This window comes from Neofelis nebulosa, chromosome 6 (assembly GCF_028018385.1).
Source record: "Neofelis nebulosa isolate mNeoNeb1 chromosome 6, mNeoNeb1.pri, whole genome shotgun sequence".
NCBI classification, from domain to species: Eukaryota; Metazoa; Chordata; class Mammalia; order Carnivora; family Felidae; genus Neofelis; species Neofelis nebulosa.
The window spans coordinates 6,250,810-6,269,336 of record NC_080787.1 but is presented as its reverse complement, the minus strand read 5'-3'; the positions used below and the strand labels follow the sequence as shown (position 1 = coordinate 6,269,336).

Genomic DNA, 18,527 nt, shown 5'->3' with positions numbered 1-18,527 from the left:
TTTCCAAAAACCAAAAAACAAACAAAAAGACCAGGTGAAATCGTAACTGTCATACGAATATAAAATTTTTGAAAGTTTTTTGTTTTTGTTTTTGTTTTTTTTTTAAAGATTTCATTTAGCTCCTTCCTGAGATAACTGATGAGGGGTTACTACCCGTTCAGAGAAGTCAAAGAAGGGATGCCATTTACAGGTGAGGAACAGTGACCCGAATGTGACCCGAATGTGTCGGCGGGGTCGAAACCGGCTTTTCGGCGGTGGGAGTGGGCAGGGGGAGCGGACTGGGGGGGAGGAAAATGTCCCGTCACCAGACAGAATCCATCACCATGTCCACAGACGCGACTTGTTTTCTACTGCTACCAGTCACCGACAGTTACAGAGTTTTAAAATAGGATCAGAATCACGTGACACAGACGGGTGTGCCGAAGTTCTCCTCTGAAGCAGATTTTCCTGCAGCTTTTTTCTTTTTCTGGGAGATTCGGCCAACTCCGAGTACCAGCTTGAGGGCCCAACTCGCAACGTAAACACACCTTTGTGTTAAGAGCCCTGGGTTACTGTTCCTGACCATCTTTCCTTACAGTCTAGGGTGGGGGTCCTTAACCTGTGGGTTCACAGACCCCTGTAGGAACGCCGTGAAACATGTGAACATTCTCCCTGGAGGCCTGTGCACACTCACATGCAATTGCGATTGAGTTCAGGTATTGGACCTAGGATGAGCTCTCTTTTACCTGGAAGGGGGTCCTTCTTCGGGAACATACTGCTCAGGCATTCATTTCCACCCCTACCCTCTCCAGGTTTCTGCTCAGGGCCTCAGCTTGGACTGGGGGCAAGGGGCAAAGAGATATTTGTAACTGGGTATAGATAAACCTGAATTCCTTAAAATCATGCAAGAGACCCACGGGGGCAGGAAGAACGGCCCTGGGATTTTGCCCTTGATGAGGGAGCGCGGGGGCAACCTGAGGGCAGAGTGCAGCCTCAGGGCACCCCCACCCTCAAGGTGAGATCTGTGTGATAGTCCCTGGACACTCCAGGCTACCCCAAAACAGGAAAGGACAAAAAAAAACAAACGGTTAAACTGATAAGAGTCTCCACCAGTTTACCAGAAAAAAGCAACCCCATCAATAGCCTGAAGCCCGGGAAGTCCTTACTGTCTTATGTTAATGCTTTGCTAGAGGGAGAAACAACCTTAGCTTGACCATAGCTGGGCCTCCAGTAAGTCTTGAGCTTGTGAAAGTCTCTTTGGAAACTCCCTCTGGACTCTTCCCCCGGCTCCATAAAGCGGTCACCCCCCTACCACTCCAGTGCAGCCCTCCCTGCCTGCAGGTCCTGTCCCCGCGCTTTAATCAAATCACCTCTTTGCACCAAAGAGGTCTTCTTTCTTTCTCGGCCATCGGCTCTGGATGCCATGAACCCCCCCCATCACCCCAAAACTTCATCACCCTCAGCTTGCCTCATGCTCCCTCATCACCCCTGGCTATACTGTCTTTGGTCCAAATGGGCACATATTCATGTTGACCTGGTCACCTTGAAAGCAAGAACTTGCACTGAAGTGAAAGAGGGCTCCTGTGTCTCCTACCAGCACGAGCCAGGATGCAGGTGTGGGTGGGGGTACGTTTCCCTCCTTACCTCACTGGCTCTTTAGCTGGCCTCATAATTAGATTGACATCAGACAGATGCACCAGAGGCAAAAAAGTTAATTTTATACATAAAATTGTAAGATAAATTAAATATATAAAATATAAGACCATAAAGATATAAGACTCAAATAAGTGACCAAAGCAGGCAGCTTTTATGCCTTTCGGGTGAAGAAACAATACATTTGGGAATCACTGACAAGACAAAGTTAGCAAGCATGTCACATTATTAATTATTGTATTAATTATATTATATATCAGCATATAATATTTATTAAGAATTGTATTAATTACTAATTATTACGTATTCATCTTCCCTATTGATGAAGACTGTGTAGGGGTCTTTCCTCTGTAGGGAAAAATAACCTTCCCTCTACCCTTCATTGCTCGTGGCTGAGGACCAGCCCCACATAAAAGAGATGAACAAGAGAAGAACAAACACGTTTCGCAACAGGTGTACCTTATGCATACGTGGGAGAGACCGTCCCCGGGAAAACTCCCCGGAATGGCCCGGGCCACCCCCTTAAACACCATCTTCCACTAAAAACAAAGATGTGGGTGTGAGGGTGAGGAGGGGCAGTTACAGGAGGGAACTAGGCAACCCACAGGAAGGTGGTTGTCCAGATTTAATCTGGTGCCTTCCCCACCGAGTTTCCGGTGATTTAGAGTCACCTTTCTCTTCCAGGTGTAGACAGGGGGTCGCCCTTACGATGACTCACACTCGTATCAACGACGAGTCCCCCTTACGACGAATCTCCAAATGGAGATTTCTGTTATAAATGTAAATTGCCTCGACAAAAGGACATCTTCTCTGCTTTTAGAGCTTCTGGGTCTGCTTTTTCTCAAAAAGAAAAAAAAATCATTTTATTTTGGGATGGATTATTCTGCTATCCTTCAACCGTGGTTTTCTTGTGATAAGGATGCCTTCCGCTCTTCTGGTACAGGGATGGCACCTGTCACATGGGGGACTTGTCCCCTGTTTACAGGGAGAGAGGCAGATTCAGAGAGACCTTTTTGTACTGCCTGGTCCTCAAGTACCTTTAATTTAAAAATATCAGTGTGTCAAAGTGGCATATTTTGACGTGGCCCATTCTGTTCCCCCTCCCCGTGACTCCCAAAGACGTGAGAAAAGGGTATCTGGAAACGAATGATGTGCCACTCCTCTCTCTTACAGGCTGTGTCGAATCTATCAGTAAACAGTATCAGCTCTCTTCAAAGTATCCTGTTAACATGGAAAAACAATCTTACCCAGTCAGGAATTTTCTGGAGAGCACCAGTGAGGTCATCTCCATCACCAGCCTGCAAAGCAAAAGGAGGTAATTTGTAAAGGACAAAGTAAAAGGACAGGACCCTCTTCCTTGCCCCCTAAGGGAAAGTGACCTTGCCAGAAACAATCTTTTCTTTTGTCAATAACTTACTTGCCCCAACCCTTCCTTCCTGTAAAAGCCTCCCATTTTGTCCACCTCCTCAGAGCCCCCTCTACTTGCTGGGTAACATGCTGTCCAATTTATGAATCACTTAATATAAGAGCCAATTACATTGTTTGAAAAACCACCACCACCACGAGGCCCCAAATGGCATCACTTAGTTTTTTGGGGTTTTTGGTTTTTTTGGCATCACTTACTTTAAAGCCCCGAGTCAGGAGACCAAGACTTAATAATCCCTAACCTAAGCGCAAGTTTCACTCCCCAAGAATATAATCTTTGACCAGTCAACATGGAATTTTCTGGTCAGAACTAGGGAATTTACTGAGAGACCACTCCCCCTTAGGAGGGCAACCTTGCCTAAACAACGCATTCTTTGCTAATCAATACCTTTCTTTCTTTCTTTCTTTTTGTTTTATGCCCTCTCTCTGCCTTTAAAAACTTGTATTGGGCACTTGGGTGGCTCTGTCGGTTGAGCCTCCGATTTCAAGTCATGAGCTCCCGGTTGGTGAATTCCAGCCCCGTGTCGGGTCACTGCTGTCAGCCCTTCTGTGCAGAGCCCGTTATGGTTCCTTTGCCCCTCCCCTGCTTGCTCTTTCCCCAGAATAAATATTGAAAAAACAAAAAAACTTTCATTTAGCTCAGTGGAGCTCCCCCGTACCTGCTAGCTGGGATGCTACCCAATTCATGAATCATTTAATAAAACTAATTAGATCTTTTAATTTATTCAGCTGAAATTTGATCGCTGAACACCCAGAATCTCACCACTGCTCACCACCTCTGTCCTTACACTCTGGTCCCTGCTACCAACATCTCTTCCCTAAGTCATTGCCGATGCTACTAACTGCTCTCCCTGCTTCTGTCTTGTTTGTATTATAGTCGATTTTGTCCCTCCTCTATTCAAACCCTCTCACCCACCATAAAAGACAAACCCTACAGTGACCCATCCTTCCTTAGGGGAGGACAAAACTTTTCCTCTACCCTTTTAGGTTCAGTAGCTGGGATGTGCCATTTAAACTGACAAGAGACATTAACAGGTGAAAAGTCATACAGGTTTTACTTTCAACTTTATGTTCGTGGGGGTTCCACAGAAAAGAAACGAAAATGCCAAGGAAGCAGTTCGGCTAGGCAGCTGATATTCCGTTGTAACAAAGGGTGAAAAATTGTAGAGAAATGACCTGACCGAGGGAAGAGGGGTTTGGCTTCTAGGAGAGGTAAATTGCAGGAAGGAAATATATGGGGAAATTGATATTAGATAAGGGTTATTTTAGTAAAGTTCGTTTTATGCGCACTCATCTGGGTGCTGACCTTCCTTCTTCCTCATGGCTGTCAAATTCCCCCGGAGAAGGGATTTCCAATAGTCCTCATTTCTCAGAATTTTCTGCTTTTAGTCAGATAAGGGAGCTCCACGAAGGTTTCTTTCTGCCTCTGTCAAGTCTCAATTGCCTTCAGCTCAAAATAATCCATATGCTAATCTGGCAAACTTTGGGGTGACATGTGCTGATCCCCCCCACACCTCTACTTGCAATCTGTCTCCCACCCCTCTCTCCCTCACCCACTTCACCTCACCCCTTTCGGTCACAGGTGTAGCAGAGGAAAAATACGTTTTCCCCTGTTAACCTTAAAAATAAAACTGCCAGTCGTTTTACGGCAAAAATGGGTTCACGTGGCAATAGCCAGAGACTTGCAATCTGGAACAATCAAGGCCATGAGCAAGTCTAGAGAGCAAAGGAGAACACACTGTCTTCTAGAAGACAGGGGGGACTTGGGAAGGTTGTTATAAACGAAACGTCCATTGGAGCAAAGTGAGGTCCAAAAGCGTACAGGCTCTTCATTGGCTGGGTTGTGACGGTCCCCTCGCCGGGCTGCTGGGGGTGGGGGGAGGGGAAGGGTTTTTTCCTCTTGCTGGGGTCCCAAAGCAGGATCCAACCTCCAGGTCGGTCTCTTCCCGTTTTTAGCTGCAGTTGGCCGCGGGCTGGGCGCGCTCCCTCTGCTGGCCTCTGTCTCCATTCAAAACAGATCTTTCATTAATTTTCACAGCCTGTCTTCCTAGGCTCTTGGTGGAGACGTCCGCATAATAAAGATTAGCCGGAGAAAAACGAACAAGTATAATAATGTGTGTACCGCCTGTATCTTGGGAGACACCCAGGAAAACGGAGTAACTCCCCAAATGGCTCAAGCCACCACCTTAAATACCTCTCCACCTGGGGCCCTAAGCCATGTTGGGGATGCGGAGGGAGGCCAGTGAGGGCAGATTTTTCAGACCAAGTACACTAAGCAAGGGCATGGTTATGGGGCAGACTGCAGTCGGTACCTTCCCCACTGATGTTTCTAGAGATTTAGGCATCCAGCTCTTCAAGGTACGAGAGGGAGACATACTTACAAAATGCAGGTTTCCCTTCTGAATGTGAATGTCTCTTACAAAAGGGTAACTTTTACTCAGTTTTCAGAGCTTCTCCTGTGGCTGCACTTTCTTAAAAATCACTAACTCGCGGGCCGCCTGGATGGCTCAGTTGGTTAAGCCTCTGACTCATTCTCAGCTCAGGTCATGATCTCACGGTTTCGTGGGATCAAGCCCCGCAGCATTGGGCTCTGCACGGACGCCTAAGAACCTGCTTGGGATCCTCTCTCTCTCTGACCCCCTCTCCCCCACTTGTGCTGTGTCTCTCTCAAAATAGAGACACTTCAAAGAGAAAAAAAAATTGTTTTCTTCAAAAACCCGGCTCAGTATAATCCTTATGCCTGAGAGGCATGTTTTGGGGCGGCAAATACTGCTCCCCTCTGACACCAAACACACCCTAGCTTCTGGCAGCTACAGTCCGGACCAACCCCCTCCCTCCCCCACCCCACGGCCTCATGGCCCCAGGTCACTGCTGAAATGTCCCATTCTCAGGAATGCCTGAAAAGTGCGCCTCCTCCCTACGCTTTTTCCTGTTGTTTTTTTTTCTTTAGCCTGTCACACACTTATCTTGTTTATCTTTGCCTCTCTCCCCTTTCCAAATTACACATACAAATCTTACCTCCCCGAGGTTTTTGGTTTCTCTTGGCTGTGTGAGGGAGCAAAATTTGCCACCCTCAAAAGTGTCTCTTTGGCATGTGGATTATTTTAGACTGATTATTTTTAAATTTTTAAAAAAATTTTGTTTATGTTTTTATTTATTTTTGAGACAGAGGGAGACAGAGCATGAGCAGGGGTAGGGGCAGAGAGGGAGGGAGACACAGAAACGAAGCAGTTTCCGAGCTCGGAGCTGGCAGTGTTATGCCCAGAATTCGTGATCCCCAAATACCGCCAGGGAGCCGAGTCCGATGCAAAAGCAAAGAGCCTTTATTCGAGCTAGCTCGAGCTCAGTCCCCTACCTGCACCGACGCAGTGGTGAGATACCAGGGAAAGAGAGCGAGTTTCAAAAGGACAAAGGTTTTATTGGGGCCTAGGGGCAGTTGGTGAGGTAATGGCTATGGCCTCAGCCGATTGGCTGGGGAAGGGTCCGAGTCCTGTTAGGCAGGTGAGGGGGGGGTTACTCAAGGGGAGGAGGTGTGGTCAAGGTGAAGGACACAGAACAAGATGGAGTCGGCCGGCGTAGGCCCGCCCTTTCAGCAGCACAGAGCCCCACGCAGGGCTCGAACTCACAGACTGTGAGATCATGACCTGAGCCGAAGTCGGAAGCTTAACCGACTGAGCCACCCAGGTGCCCCATAGACTGATTATTTTTGAGAAACAGAAGGTTCAGGAAGAATCTTTCACCTTCCTTTCGTTGCCTAAAACGATTGAGATAGAGCAACTGTTGCAGGAAGGAGCTCTCACCTCCTCCCCACCCCCTGCCCCCAAGTGGGCTCTCCTCACTGCCCTGGAACAAAGGAAAGGAAATAAAACCAATGGTTAACTGATAGCGATCATAGTCCTGCATCACCCGAGTCTCCATCAGTTTCCAAATGTCTCAGTAAATGACACGAAAAAGGCAATCTTATCAATACCCTCATCTTCAGAAATCTATAGTTTCAGTTTCCTGGAGCCCCAACATGACCTTCCCCTCCCTAGTGATATGGGAACAAAGGCAAGAAGAAAAGGTAAATAACTGAATTTCTGTATAACCTGCGGCCTGTTGACAAATACTTGAGGCAAATACAGAGTATGACGTTTCTCCAGGAACCCCCTCCCCTCTTAATGCTAACGCCTTACTAGAGGGACAACAACCTTAGCTTGACCGTGGCCGGGGCTCCGGTATCTCAAGCGCCCCCTGTAGTATTTGAAAGTCCTTCTGGGGGCCTCCCTGCCTTTTACCTTGACCTCCCCCAAGTCCCTAGTATATGACTCCTCACGACCCCAGTGCCGCTCCTCCTGCCCACGGGTCCCGTCCCCATGCTTTAATAAAATCACCTTTTTGCACCAAAGACGTCTCGAGAATTCTTTCCAGGCTGTCAGCTCTGGACCCCCACCACTCCCAGACCCCATCATAACTATGGTATACTGTGAATTAGGTGTGGGAGACAGGGAAGAATTTAACAAAATCTGTTAAAATTCCTCTCTATGTCCCACTCTTTCCGAAAGCCCAGCAAACGTTTGCTTTCCAAACCTGTACTCTTTTTTATCTTCCTGTGAACTGCATTCCTTCCCTTTAAAGTCCCAGACTTCTAACTTCTCCTTGGTTCTAGGTAACATGTCAGCCTCAGCCGTGTGACTACCTGTGGGCCTCATATTCCTATAGCTGAACCACATTTGTCATAACCATCTCTGTTAATGACCAAAGGGGCAAAAGCAGGCCAAGAGAAAATGGTACATACAGCCACGTGTTTGGGGAAATGCCATGTGTGAGTGGTGGCGGTCCGGAGCTGACATCCAGGAAAGAATTCTTGAGACGTCTTTGGTGCAAAAAGGTGATTTTACTAAAGCATGGGGACGGGACCTGAGGGCAGGAAGAGCTGTCCCAGGACCATGAGGAGAGACTGACTGCACACTATGGACTTGGGGGAGGTAGAGTCAGAAGGGTGGCCCCCAGAGGGACTCCTATACAGAGGACTCCCAAGATACCTGAGGCCTGGCTGTTGTGAAGCTAAGGTTGTTTTCCCTCGAGTAAGACATTAACATTGGCACAGTGGAGAGTTCCTGGAGAAACGTCACTCTCTGGATTTGCCTCAAGTATCTGTCAATGGGCCGCAGGTTATGAGGAAATTTAACGTCGCCTGCCGTTTCCTTCTCGCCTTTGTTCCCACATCACTATGGAGGGGAGGGTGATGTTGGGGCTCCGGGAAACTGAGTCTCTAGGTTTCTGGAAATGAGGGTATTGATGAGATTGCCTTTTTCTTGTAAATTACTAAGGCAACAGGCTTGAGCAATAGAACCTAGAGAGAGGCAAAAGGGCCCACTATCCCCCCCTCCCCAAGCTGACCGAGCTGAATGCAAACAGGCTGGTGACGCGACCCACCCTGAAAGGGCCACAGGCCCCAGCCAGCCAATGGGCTGGTTAGACCAGGCAGTTACCAAAAAAGGGAAAAGCCCCCACATCCCCCAAGCTCCCTGTGGCCCCTCACCAACGCCTCGGGGCACACGGCCTCTGCTCTGCTGTCCTGCCCACGGCTCCCCTGCAGGGTACTCAGTAAGCTTCTGTGTCTTTTCTTCTGCCTGAGGCACATCTTTTCACTGCCCCGGCCACGCCCCCATCCATCCGGTCACCCCACAGACAACCCGGTCACCCCACGGACAACCTGGTCACCCCACGGACGATCCCATCTCCCCACGGGCGATCCCGTCACCCCACGGACGATCCTGTCACCCCACGGACAATCCGGTCACCCCACGGACAATCCCGTCACCCCAAGGACAATCCCGTCACCCCACGGACAATCCCGTCACTCCAAGGACAGTCCCGTCACCCCAGTGACAACCCGGTCACCCCACGGACAATCCCGTCACCCCACGGACAATCCAGTCACTCCAAGGACAATCCCGTCACCCCACGGACAGTCCTGTCACCCCACGGACAATCCCATCACTCCAAGGACAATCCAGTCACCCTAGGGACAATCCCGTCACCCCACGGACAATCCCATCACCCCAAAGACAATCCCGTCACCCCACGGACAATCCCGTCACCCCAAGGACAATTCCGTCACCCCACGGACAGTCCCGTCACACCACGGACAATCCGGTCACCCCACAGACAAGAGCAGATAGAATTGCTTTACCACCTTGGTCATCACTGCTCCATATTATGCAATACTATGGGAAGTGTGCACATTCTACTCAGAAATCAAGATCAGTGACACACATCTAACATTCCCTAACAATAGATACAGGTAGTCTAGTATTTGCTATGCTAAATAAATCCAGAATGGATTCTACTTATTTATAATATATATTTGAAGTCATACACTAAATACATTAAAAAATATACTAAATACATTGAATAGTATATTACATTAAAAATAATATACTACATAAGATAATATATTAAATAATCAAAATAAGTATACCATACATTAATAAGTAATAATATTAATAATTATTTATATAGCATATACTTTTATTAACATGTCATATATTTATCATATATTTATATTAATATGTATTTAATATATAATATATACTTTTAAAATAATCACAAACTGATAGTAAAATATTTGTAGAATTTTGTTATAAATCACTTTAAAACCATTATATCACGTATTGAGTCAATTACTGGCTCAGTTTTAAAAATGTGAAATACCTCAATTTCCATCCCTGGTTTCACTGCTATTTCCTGATCATTCTTAAAGGTTACTGACACTGACTTTGGGATCATATCAAAATTAATCTCTGGTAGTCCAGTATATTATTTATTTGGACTTCAAAATATGAATGCGTTTCACTGGGGAATGTCTTCTCATACTTCGATTTATTCTCTTAGTGTTTTGCTTCCATTTTCCCTTTTAATTATAGTTCTCACTGATGGAGATAAAAGATAGGAACTCAGCAAAACATCTTCACTTTAGATATTAGCCCAGCAGTCTCTAAGGTGTGGTCCCCTGGTAGTCCTTACCTAGGCAATCATTAGACATGCAAATTTCCAGGCCCAGCTCTCCCCCAGACCTTAGAAAATCTGGCAGCTGGGTGTGTCCCCCCACCAGGGGGATTTTAAAGCCCTCCAGGGGGTGCTGATACCTGTGGAAGCTGGAAGAACCATTGTGTTGTGTTGGAATGACACGGAGACAGAAATGGATGCTGTTATTGGGAGCTCTTAAGAAATGTGCTAATTGTGTCTCTTGGTTGTCTTTTCTCTTTGTATGGTATACTTAGTGGAAGAAAAAAATTGGAAAAGAAGGATAGTGAGGAAGCAGTTCAAATGACGACAGTATGACAATCATAAGATTGTCACGCTGTATTATAACCAGATAACCACCTCACAGTGTCCAAGCATTTTCCTCAGCACTGTGATGATCTCTGAGGGCCACATGGAATTAGCACAGATTACAGCCACCTCAAGGGAACCAACATGGAATTCATAAGCTTTGCTTCTTGCTTGAGGAAAAGTGCATCAAATAAGTCATGAATGTTATTACATGCTGTGCTATTTTTATTTTCATGATGTAGTCTATAAGTGCCTTCGGGTTTAAAAAGAGAAAGATCATATAGATAGTAGGATGATCGTGAAAAAACTTTTCATCAAAAAACATTTGCTTCAGGTGTAAAATGTAGCTACAGTTGACAGAATAGAGTAGGACACTTCAGAAGGGGGGAGTGTGGAAGCGGGGGAATGGAAGGCGCAGTAAAACTGGAAGGAATTTCATTGTGCACTTTAGGATTATGTTGATGTGGGAAGAGTGGTAATAATTTAAGCTAGGGCTATGAACCTTATATCTGCAGTTAAGAGGAGGGGGCTTTGAATGGTTTTATGGACTTCTGTTAAATTTCCTGTGAAGCATGGGTTGAGTGTGGGTGGGTGTATTCGGGCTGAGTGTGGGTTGAGTGTGGGAGCTGAGTGTGTATGAAGGTATTTGCATGTGTATAAAGATGTTTTGTTTACTAAGCTTTTATTCTAGTCTCACAGAAGTCTAATTCTTCCCCAAGCATACAAACCAGGGGTCTCAAGCTTAGGATGTTAAGTATTTTAAGGTTATGCTATTTTAGGGGATCATAACAGACCAGTTAGTGGGACTTGTACAGTGAATATATATATAGAAAGTACAACATAAATGCAATTTTCTATGCAAATACAAATACATTGTATTTGAGGGAGAGCACCATAATAGTTCTAAGAGTAGTGAGAATAAAGCAATTTAGAGACAATTAAATTATTAAAATACATAAACCTCAAGTCTTTAAGAAGGCCTACCATTTGAGGGGCACCCGGGTGGCTCAGTTGGTTAAACATCTGACTCTTGATCTCAGCTCGGGTCATGATCTCGGCGTCATGAGTTCAAGCCCCGCATTGAGAACAATCCAGGAAGGCTTATCATTCGGGCATTCTTATTTCTTGATTAAGAAGACCCACACAATCACCCTCTTAAATGCTCCCTTTACATCTTTATTCCTAAGTGTGTATATAAGGGGGTTCAGCATGGGTGCGATGATCCCGTAGAAGAGGGACACCATCTTGCCCCGGTCCTTGGAGTTGGGGGATGGTGGTTGCAGGTACATGGAGATAGCAGTGCCATAGAACAGTGACACCACAATTAGATGGGAGCCACATGTCCCAAATGCCTTTCTCCGGCCTTCGGCCGACTGGATTCTCAACACTGCTTGGGCAATAAAAGCATACGACACAAGGATGAGGGTCAGGGGTAGTAAAAGAAATAGCACACTGATAAAGAATAGTTCAGCCTCGTTTGCTGTCGTGTCCACACAGGACAACTTGAGCAGAGCAGGGACTTCACAGAAGAAGTGATCCACTTCTTTACGGCCACAGAGCGGCAGCTGAAGGGTCAAGGTGGACTGCAACACTGAGTTGCCAAAGCCGCTAATCCAGGACGCGGCCGCCAGCTGGAGGCACAGCCTCTGGTGCATGATGACTGAGTAATGGAGAGGCCGACAAATAGCGACAAACCTATCAAAGGACATGACGGCCAGGAGAAGGCATTCAGTGGAACCCAAGGCCAGGAAAATGAAAAGCTGGGCCACACAGCCGCCGTAACTAATTACTTTCCTGGTGCTGCATATGTTGACCAGCATTCGTGGAACTGTACTTGTGGTGTAGCAAAGGTCCAGGAGTGACAGATTGGTAAGAAAAAAGTACATGGGGGTGTGGAGTTTGGGGTCCAGATGAGACACGGCAATTATCGCCAGATTGCCAAAGATAGTCAAGACATAGGAAACCAGGAACACCACAAAGAGTGGGAGCTCCAGCCATGGTCGATCTGAGAAACCCAAGAGGATGAACTCCCGGGGGGCGCTCGCGTTTACCCCCTTCATGATCGGTGGTTCAGCTCTTGGTTCCCTACAATAGAAACAGTCATGAAGGTAATAATTACACACTTATTTGCTGTCGATTGGTCATAATTACTTTGCTAATAATCTGCCTACGTTACAGACTGATAGTATCCATAATGTGAAAAAGTATTGATAAAAATATAAATATCTTTCCAAGTATTTCAAAAGTGTTTCTATATTTGTAACAGCCTATTCGCAGAATGAATTTCAAGACTTTTTATAGCATATCATCAGTTTCCACGTTTGCAGAGTTTATCCTTCGACCTTTTATCAGTTTGCAAGTTCATTATTCTCAGTTCTTTCTGCCTAGGTACCTACTATTAGGTAGAAGTTGGCATAGTTTCTGCCACTGGAATGTATTCTAATTTCTCCTTAATGCCACGACATTCCCTGTTAGTACAAAGTAGTCAAAATTGTTTAAATCTCACCCCTCCTACCCTGAAAAAAAAAAAAAAATAGACCCTACCTAGCAACTTATCAGACTCAATTTAAGGAATTATATCCTTTTACTTTTAGAAGGTCAGAATTCGTAGAGGAGTTTTTAATAATGAGGAACTTGAAGTCCAACAGGTGTGGTGGGATCATACCTTGTCCAATTAGTCACATTACCCTGGGAATGCTTCTCATCCTCTGATCTTCAGTCTCTTCGTGTCTCCAGTGAAAATAAGAATGCTTGTCTAGGTTGTCTCGATGTGAGACATAGCCACACACGACTGTCTCAACACCGGCCCCAGAAACAGAGCAGTGCGGATGAAGGGAGCTTTCGCGACTCAAGGTCTCCGAGGTGCTCAGAGAGGAATTCCGTATGATTTGCCCAAACTTCCTTGGGTTGCCAATGAGAAATGGCTCTGTCCATTGAAAAGTCACCTTCCCATTTCCTCCTTAACTCCCAAAACATCAGCCTGAGACACAGGGGTCATTGTAACCATAGGCTACGAAGTAACGTGTCACTTTTAGTGTCAGCTGCTTGGTGCATGTCTGGTCCACCCAAACACAGCCACCACGTTCAGGAGAGGGTGACGGTGACACAGGAAGCCCGAGGTGCTCTGGGCAGAAGCTCCATAGAGCCCTGCGTGACCTATAGGTGTGACCAAGCCCGTTCTACCTGCCAAAAATCTCAACAGAACATGCGAAATTATTTCGCTACTTTAGCAATACCAGAATGTAAAGTTTTCATTGTTTTTCTTGTTCATCAAAATGTTAGCAATGTGTATTTTAACTTTGCTTTATGTATTTTATAGACGATTAACCCACCCCAAAATATCCCCTCTCTTGCTCTCATCTGCTAAATCGAGATGCATTGGCACAGATATAGATGTGAAATGATGTTCAGATGTATCTTTAAGTGACAAAAAGTTGATTATTGAACATTTGTGGAGCAGGATCCCATCGATTTATTTATTTATTTTATTTTATTTTATTATTATTTTTTTTAACGTTTATTTATTTTTGAGACAGAGAGAGACAGAGCGTGAACGGGGGAGGGTCACAGAGAGAGGGAGACACAGAATCTGAAACAGGCTCCAGGCTCTGAGCTGTCAGCACAGAGCCCGACGCGGGGCTCGAACCCACGGACCGTGAGATCGTGACCTGAGCCGAAGTCGGACGCTTAACCAACCGAGCCACCCAGGCGCCCCTAGGATCCCATCGATTTAAAAAAGAAATAGTAGATAGACATAGGGACACCTGGGTGGTTCAGTTGGTTGAATGCCTGGCTCTCGATTTCGGCTCAGGTCATGGTCCCAGGGTTGTGGAATCAGGCCCCACATCGGGTTCTGTGATGAGCATGAATCCTGCTTAAGTTTCTCTCTCTCTCTCCCTTGGCCCCTTTCCCCCAACTCACGCTTTCTCTCTCTCTAAAAAATAAATGAATGAATGAATGAATGAATGAATAAAACAAATAAATAAATCAATCAGTCAATAAATAAAATTTACTCTCTGTCTTTTACTCTCAGATTGACCTTCCTTTTGTTGAAGACTTTGATCCCCCTGAGGGCACAGCTGGTTCCTCCTCAAAAAAAGACAGGTGTATCATGTCGCGGCAACCAGATGCGGCCGACAGCGGGTGTCAGGATAAATTACATGTCAGTTGTTATTATTGCTTTGGATTTTCAGATTTCTATTTCTATTCTATTATTTCATGTTTGTTTTTAGTAGCCCTTTTGGATTTCATCCACGTGAGACTCTGAGAAGCACAGTGAATCAGTGGACTTTCTTCCAGGCCGGCTCTGTTCAACCCCAACCCAAGCTGCGGAAGTTCCATCAGTATGTCTGGGGAAGGAAAATGTATGCAGTTGTTTGCCTCATGTGAAACAGCTTCAGTAGCCAATGTGATTTTCCTTTTAAGTCTTACCGTCCTTCTTCCCTGTATGGGTTCTAGATAAATAGTTTTAAAGGATACTAAAGCATCAAGAACACAAAACAGACATGAGTTGAGCGACTAGTGTGGAAAGTTTAGAAAGCAGCACGGGGGAGGGGGAGCTCTTCAGAGCTTGCCCCCCACCCCGCACCAGAGCTGCCCAGAGCACAGATCTATTCCCTCACAAAGTGCTGCGGCTGGTGCCTCCTTCTTCCTCTTCTTCAATGTGGAACGCACTTTCAGATGTATTTAGAATTTTCAAAAAACTATGTGTTTGTTTCTTTGTTTTTTCTGTAAGTGCACCCAGTGAAGGGGCCCAAGGTGGAGGGAGGGAGGGGTGCTTGAACTCCTGACCGTGAAATCAAGACCCGGGCTGAGATCAAGAGTTAGATGCTTCACCCACTGAGCGCCCCAAGAACCCCTCCAAGGACTGTTTTGGATGGTGGTGCTGCATCTTTTGTTTTTGGCTGTCATAATCAAAGCCCATTGTCTTGCAATTAATGGTATTTTAGAATTAGGAAACGACTGTAAACATGCATGTGATTTTCAGGTTTCTTGCCTGAAACCTTTTGACTCCCAGGGGTCAACTTTGCCAGTTCTCTTGTGTTCCGTTTGTTACTGGTTACATGGAAACATTCTACTTTGTTTCTAAAGGTATGGGAAACAATGGTGAACTCCAGTTTAACTAAAAGATTCTTCTTTAGGGGCGCCTGGGTGTCTCTGCGGCATAAGCCTCAGGGCTTCGGTTCAGGTCGGGTCTCACATTTTGTGTTTCCAGCCAAGTGAGGCTCTGTGCTGACAGCTCAGAGCCTGGAGGCTGAAAAGGATTCTGTCTCCCTGTCTCTGCCCCTCTTCCACCCCCTCTCACTCTCCCTTAAAAAAAAAAAAAAAGTTAAAAAATGTGTAAAAGATTTTTCTTGAAAAACATTTGTGAATGATGTTGTAAAGAGACAAAGAAGAATGTTATTTCCGGGATTGTTCTCTTGGGTTATTTCGTAAAGTGAGGGCCTTTTGAGTAAAATAAAAGAACTTCAGTTTACCTTTGCTTTTTACATATTTCCAACTACATAGAATCGAATTGTATAAAAGTGCACTGCAGGGTCTCAGGAGTGCTTCTGATGAAATTAGCTGATACAGGCACAACGTGAAAGCTGAGAGCTGGACACAGAGTTGGCTGGCTAGTTATCCTTCAATTGCAAAGTATTTAAATACGCGAGTCATTTGTAAATGCCCAGTGTTTTTTTGGCTATAGTCCCATGTCAACATTCCATTAATGAGTCTTATTACCTTGGTTTAGATATTTAGTGAGAAAGCCTCAAGTCAATCCTTACGGTAGCAAAAGGTAGATTCCTTTAGGGAGGAATTATTTAAAAATATATAACTATAATATATTTCATGTTGGATCAGCAAATTTATTTTTGGACACTTGGACTGTGATGTGAGGGGCCGGTGTGTGTGTATGTGTGTGTGTGACAGGAGAGAGCCGGTGAGCGAGCTCTGGGGTATTAGCGTTTTCCCCATCAATAGAAGCCGTAAAGAGCAAACATACAACAATTCCAAGCTGAACCTCATGAACCGAATCAAACTTTTGCAGTAGGGGACGTTCAGCCACAGGAAATCAGTACGGGGCGTGTGTCAACAACAAACAAGAAAACTGGCTCGGAATATCACAACTTGTAGCAAGTATATACTTTCTGAAGCGCTTGGGTAATTAAATGAAAACAAAAGTCGCGCTGTGCATGAACTTGTCCAGCTTTCAAAAAATGGAAGCATGCAGAACAAAAGTGCAATTCTGCCCGTGGCTTTGAGCTGTTCTAGCCCGTCCACGTCGTAAAGCTGAACGTAAATTTAACTCACAGGATTTTCACTTAATGCCGTGTTTTTATTGCTTGTTTTTTTTTAAGTTAATATGAAGTCTTATGGCATACCTGCTAAAATTTTAGAATGTCTTCATTCTTAAAAAATGTCTTTTCCCCTCCTTTGCTCTAATGTAGATCACACCTTAGGAAACCCGGTAGCTATGTGTCAAGGCTACTGTGTATTTGGCTTGTAATATGCTTTTATCGTCTCAAAACCCATCCATTAGTTTTCTGCCCACACATCCCCAACCTCAATCTCACAGACTTTCCCCCGACATGCAGCAATCTCCTTGGTGCTGCTGTACCCAAATTTCCCCCAGAAACACCCCCTTCTCTCAAATGTCACCTCCATCTGACCTCGGCTGACTATTCCTCCCAGAGGCTTTCCGTGATTCCAATTCCGCTTCATGTTCTCAGTGTTAGGATCGCACTATTTGCCAACAAGTAGAACAGACAGACAAAAACCTAGGAAGTTCTTATCTGCGTCTCTGCAATTATATCAGATTTGCTCCGGATTCTTGACACACAGGCCAGGAGCTTGTGGTTGTGGCTGGTACCTTAAAGGCCACTGGGCAGATTCCCCTGGTCTGGAGGGAAGCTGCATGGACAGCATCTCAAGCTCATGTTATTCTCCCTGTAAATAACAAGCACTCAACAGGGCAGCAAAGTAAAGTATTTTGATTATGTGAGCTACCAAGGGGATCAGAAAAGAGCTGAAGCAGAAGTTAATGGAAGGAGAATTTTAGAAGCTGCTGAGGGGATGTTGGCAAACTTTATCTGTGATCCTCTTAGAATGCCTTAACCCGGAGTCCGGAACACTTGCCCAGATGAATACGCATGATCATCTCTTTGTAAACCTGTACATTGGTTGACCTCATATTGGTCATCTCACTGTGGAATTCTCTCCTCCCGTATCTGAGCTCAAACATTCAAAAAGATAAGGTTTGACAGAGTCTTGGAAGCATCTCTACGAGCTACAGAATGGGCAGAGGATCAAGACAAGAGAGGTAACAAGAGTTTTCCTCCCCCACCTGCCAGTAAGTTGTCCTACAGTTGGGGAAGTGAGTTAATTGCTTCAGACGTTAGTTTTATCTTTTGTAACATTGTGGGGTCGGTATTTCCTTCGGGCATAAAAGCTGTTTAAATTTAAGGTTTCTCAAATCATCTCATATGCCTAAGAGATAGGCTTCCAAATATCACACAGATTCCATCTTCTTGCTGGAGTGTAAGGATGAACACCGGGATTAATTTTCACACAGCTAATGCATTATAGTTTGGCTTAGCATAATTGACAAAGAAGTTTGCTAAATTTTTCTCCTGTTTAGGAAAGATTAATTTTGCAGGCAGAAAATGAACTTAGATGCTCAGAGAAGTTCCTTGCCCAAGGTCTTAGAGCTAGCAAGCAGCAAACTGAAGATTAGAGCCAGGACTGACGTGCTCTAAAGTTCTTATTTCCCACAGAGATTACAAATGTATTCAAAATAACATCCTATATAAACGTTCATAGAAGCTGAAGCAGAATGAATTATATTCTTCCTAGCACATCGTTTGGTCTCAGCTGAGATGTGAAATGTAAACAGTCCATGAAATGGGTGCTTAGAACACTCACATTTTACCAAGTATAAGTAATATGATACTCAGTGTGTAAGGATATGATAGTATTACAACATAGTAAGCGTGTGTATATTACGAAGTAATACTCCGTGAGCTTAGGAATTTTTTGATCTGTATTCTACTTACCTCCATTTTAAGCATTGGAGACAGAGCAATCTATTTTTGTGACCAAGGCGGCTTGAATCCAAGTAGAATTAAAGTTCACAGGTGTGGTACTGAGCTGTGTAGCTGATTCAGTGA

General features: G+C 45.1%; 1 protein-coding gene across 1 annotated transcript; it reads right to left on the bottom strand.

Moving 5' to 3' along the window:
* Nucleotides 1-11,495: 11,495 nt before the first annotated feature.
* LOC131513404 (olfactory receptor 2B2) lies at nt 11,496-12,437 on the bottom strand. Its single transcript, XM_058732590.1, has one exon. The coding sequence runs from the start codon at nt 12,435-12,437 to the stop codon at nt 11,496-11,498; it is 942 nt and encodes a 313-aa protein (XP_058588573.1).
* Nucleotides 12,438-18,527: the final 6,090 nt, after the last annotated feature.

Coding starts and splice junctions, on each gene's coding strand:
- LOC131513404 (XM_058732590.1), bottom strand. CDS start 12,437: ATGAAGGGGGTAAACGCGAGCGCCCCCCGGGAGTTCATCCTCTTGGGT.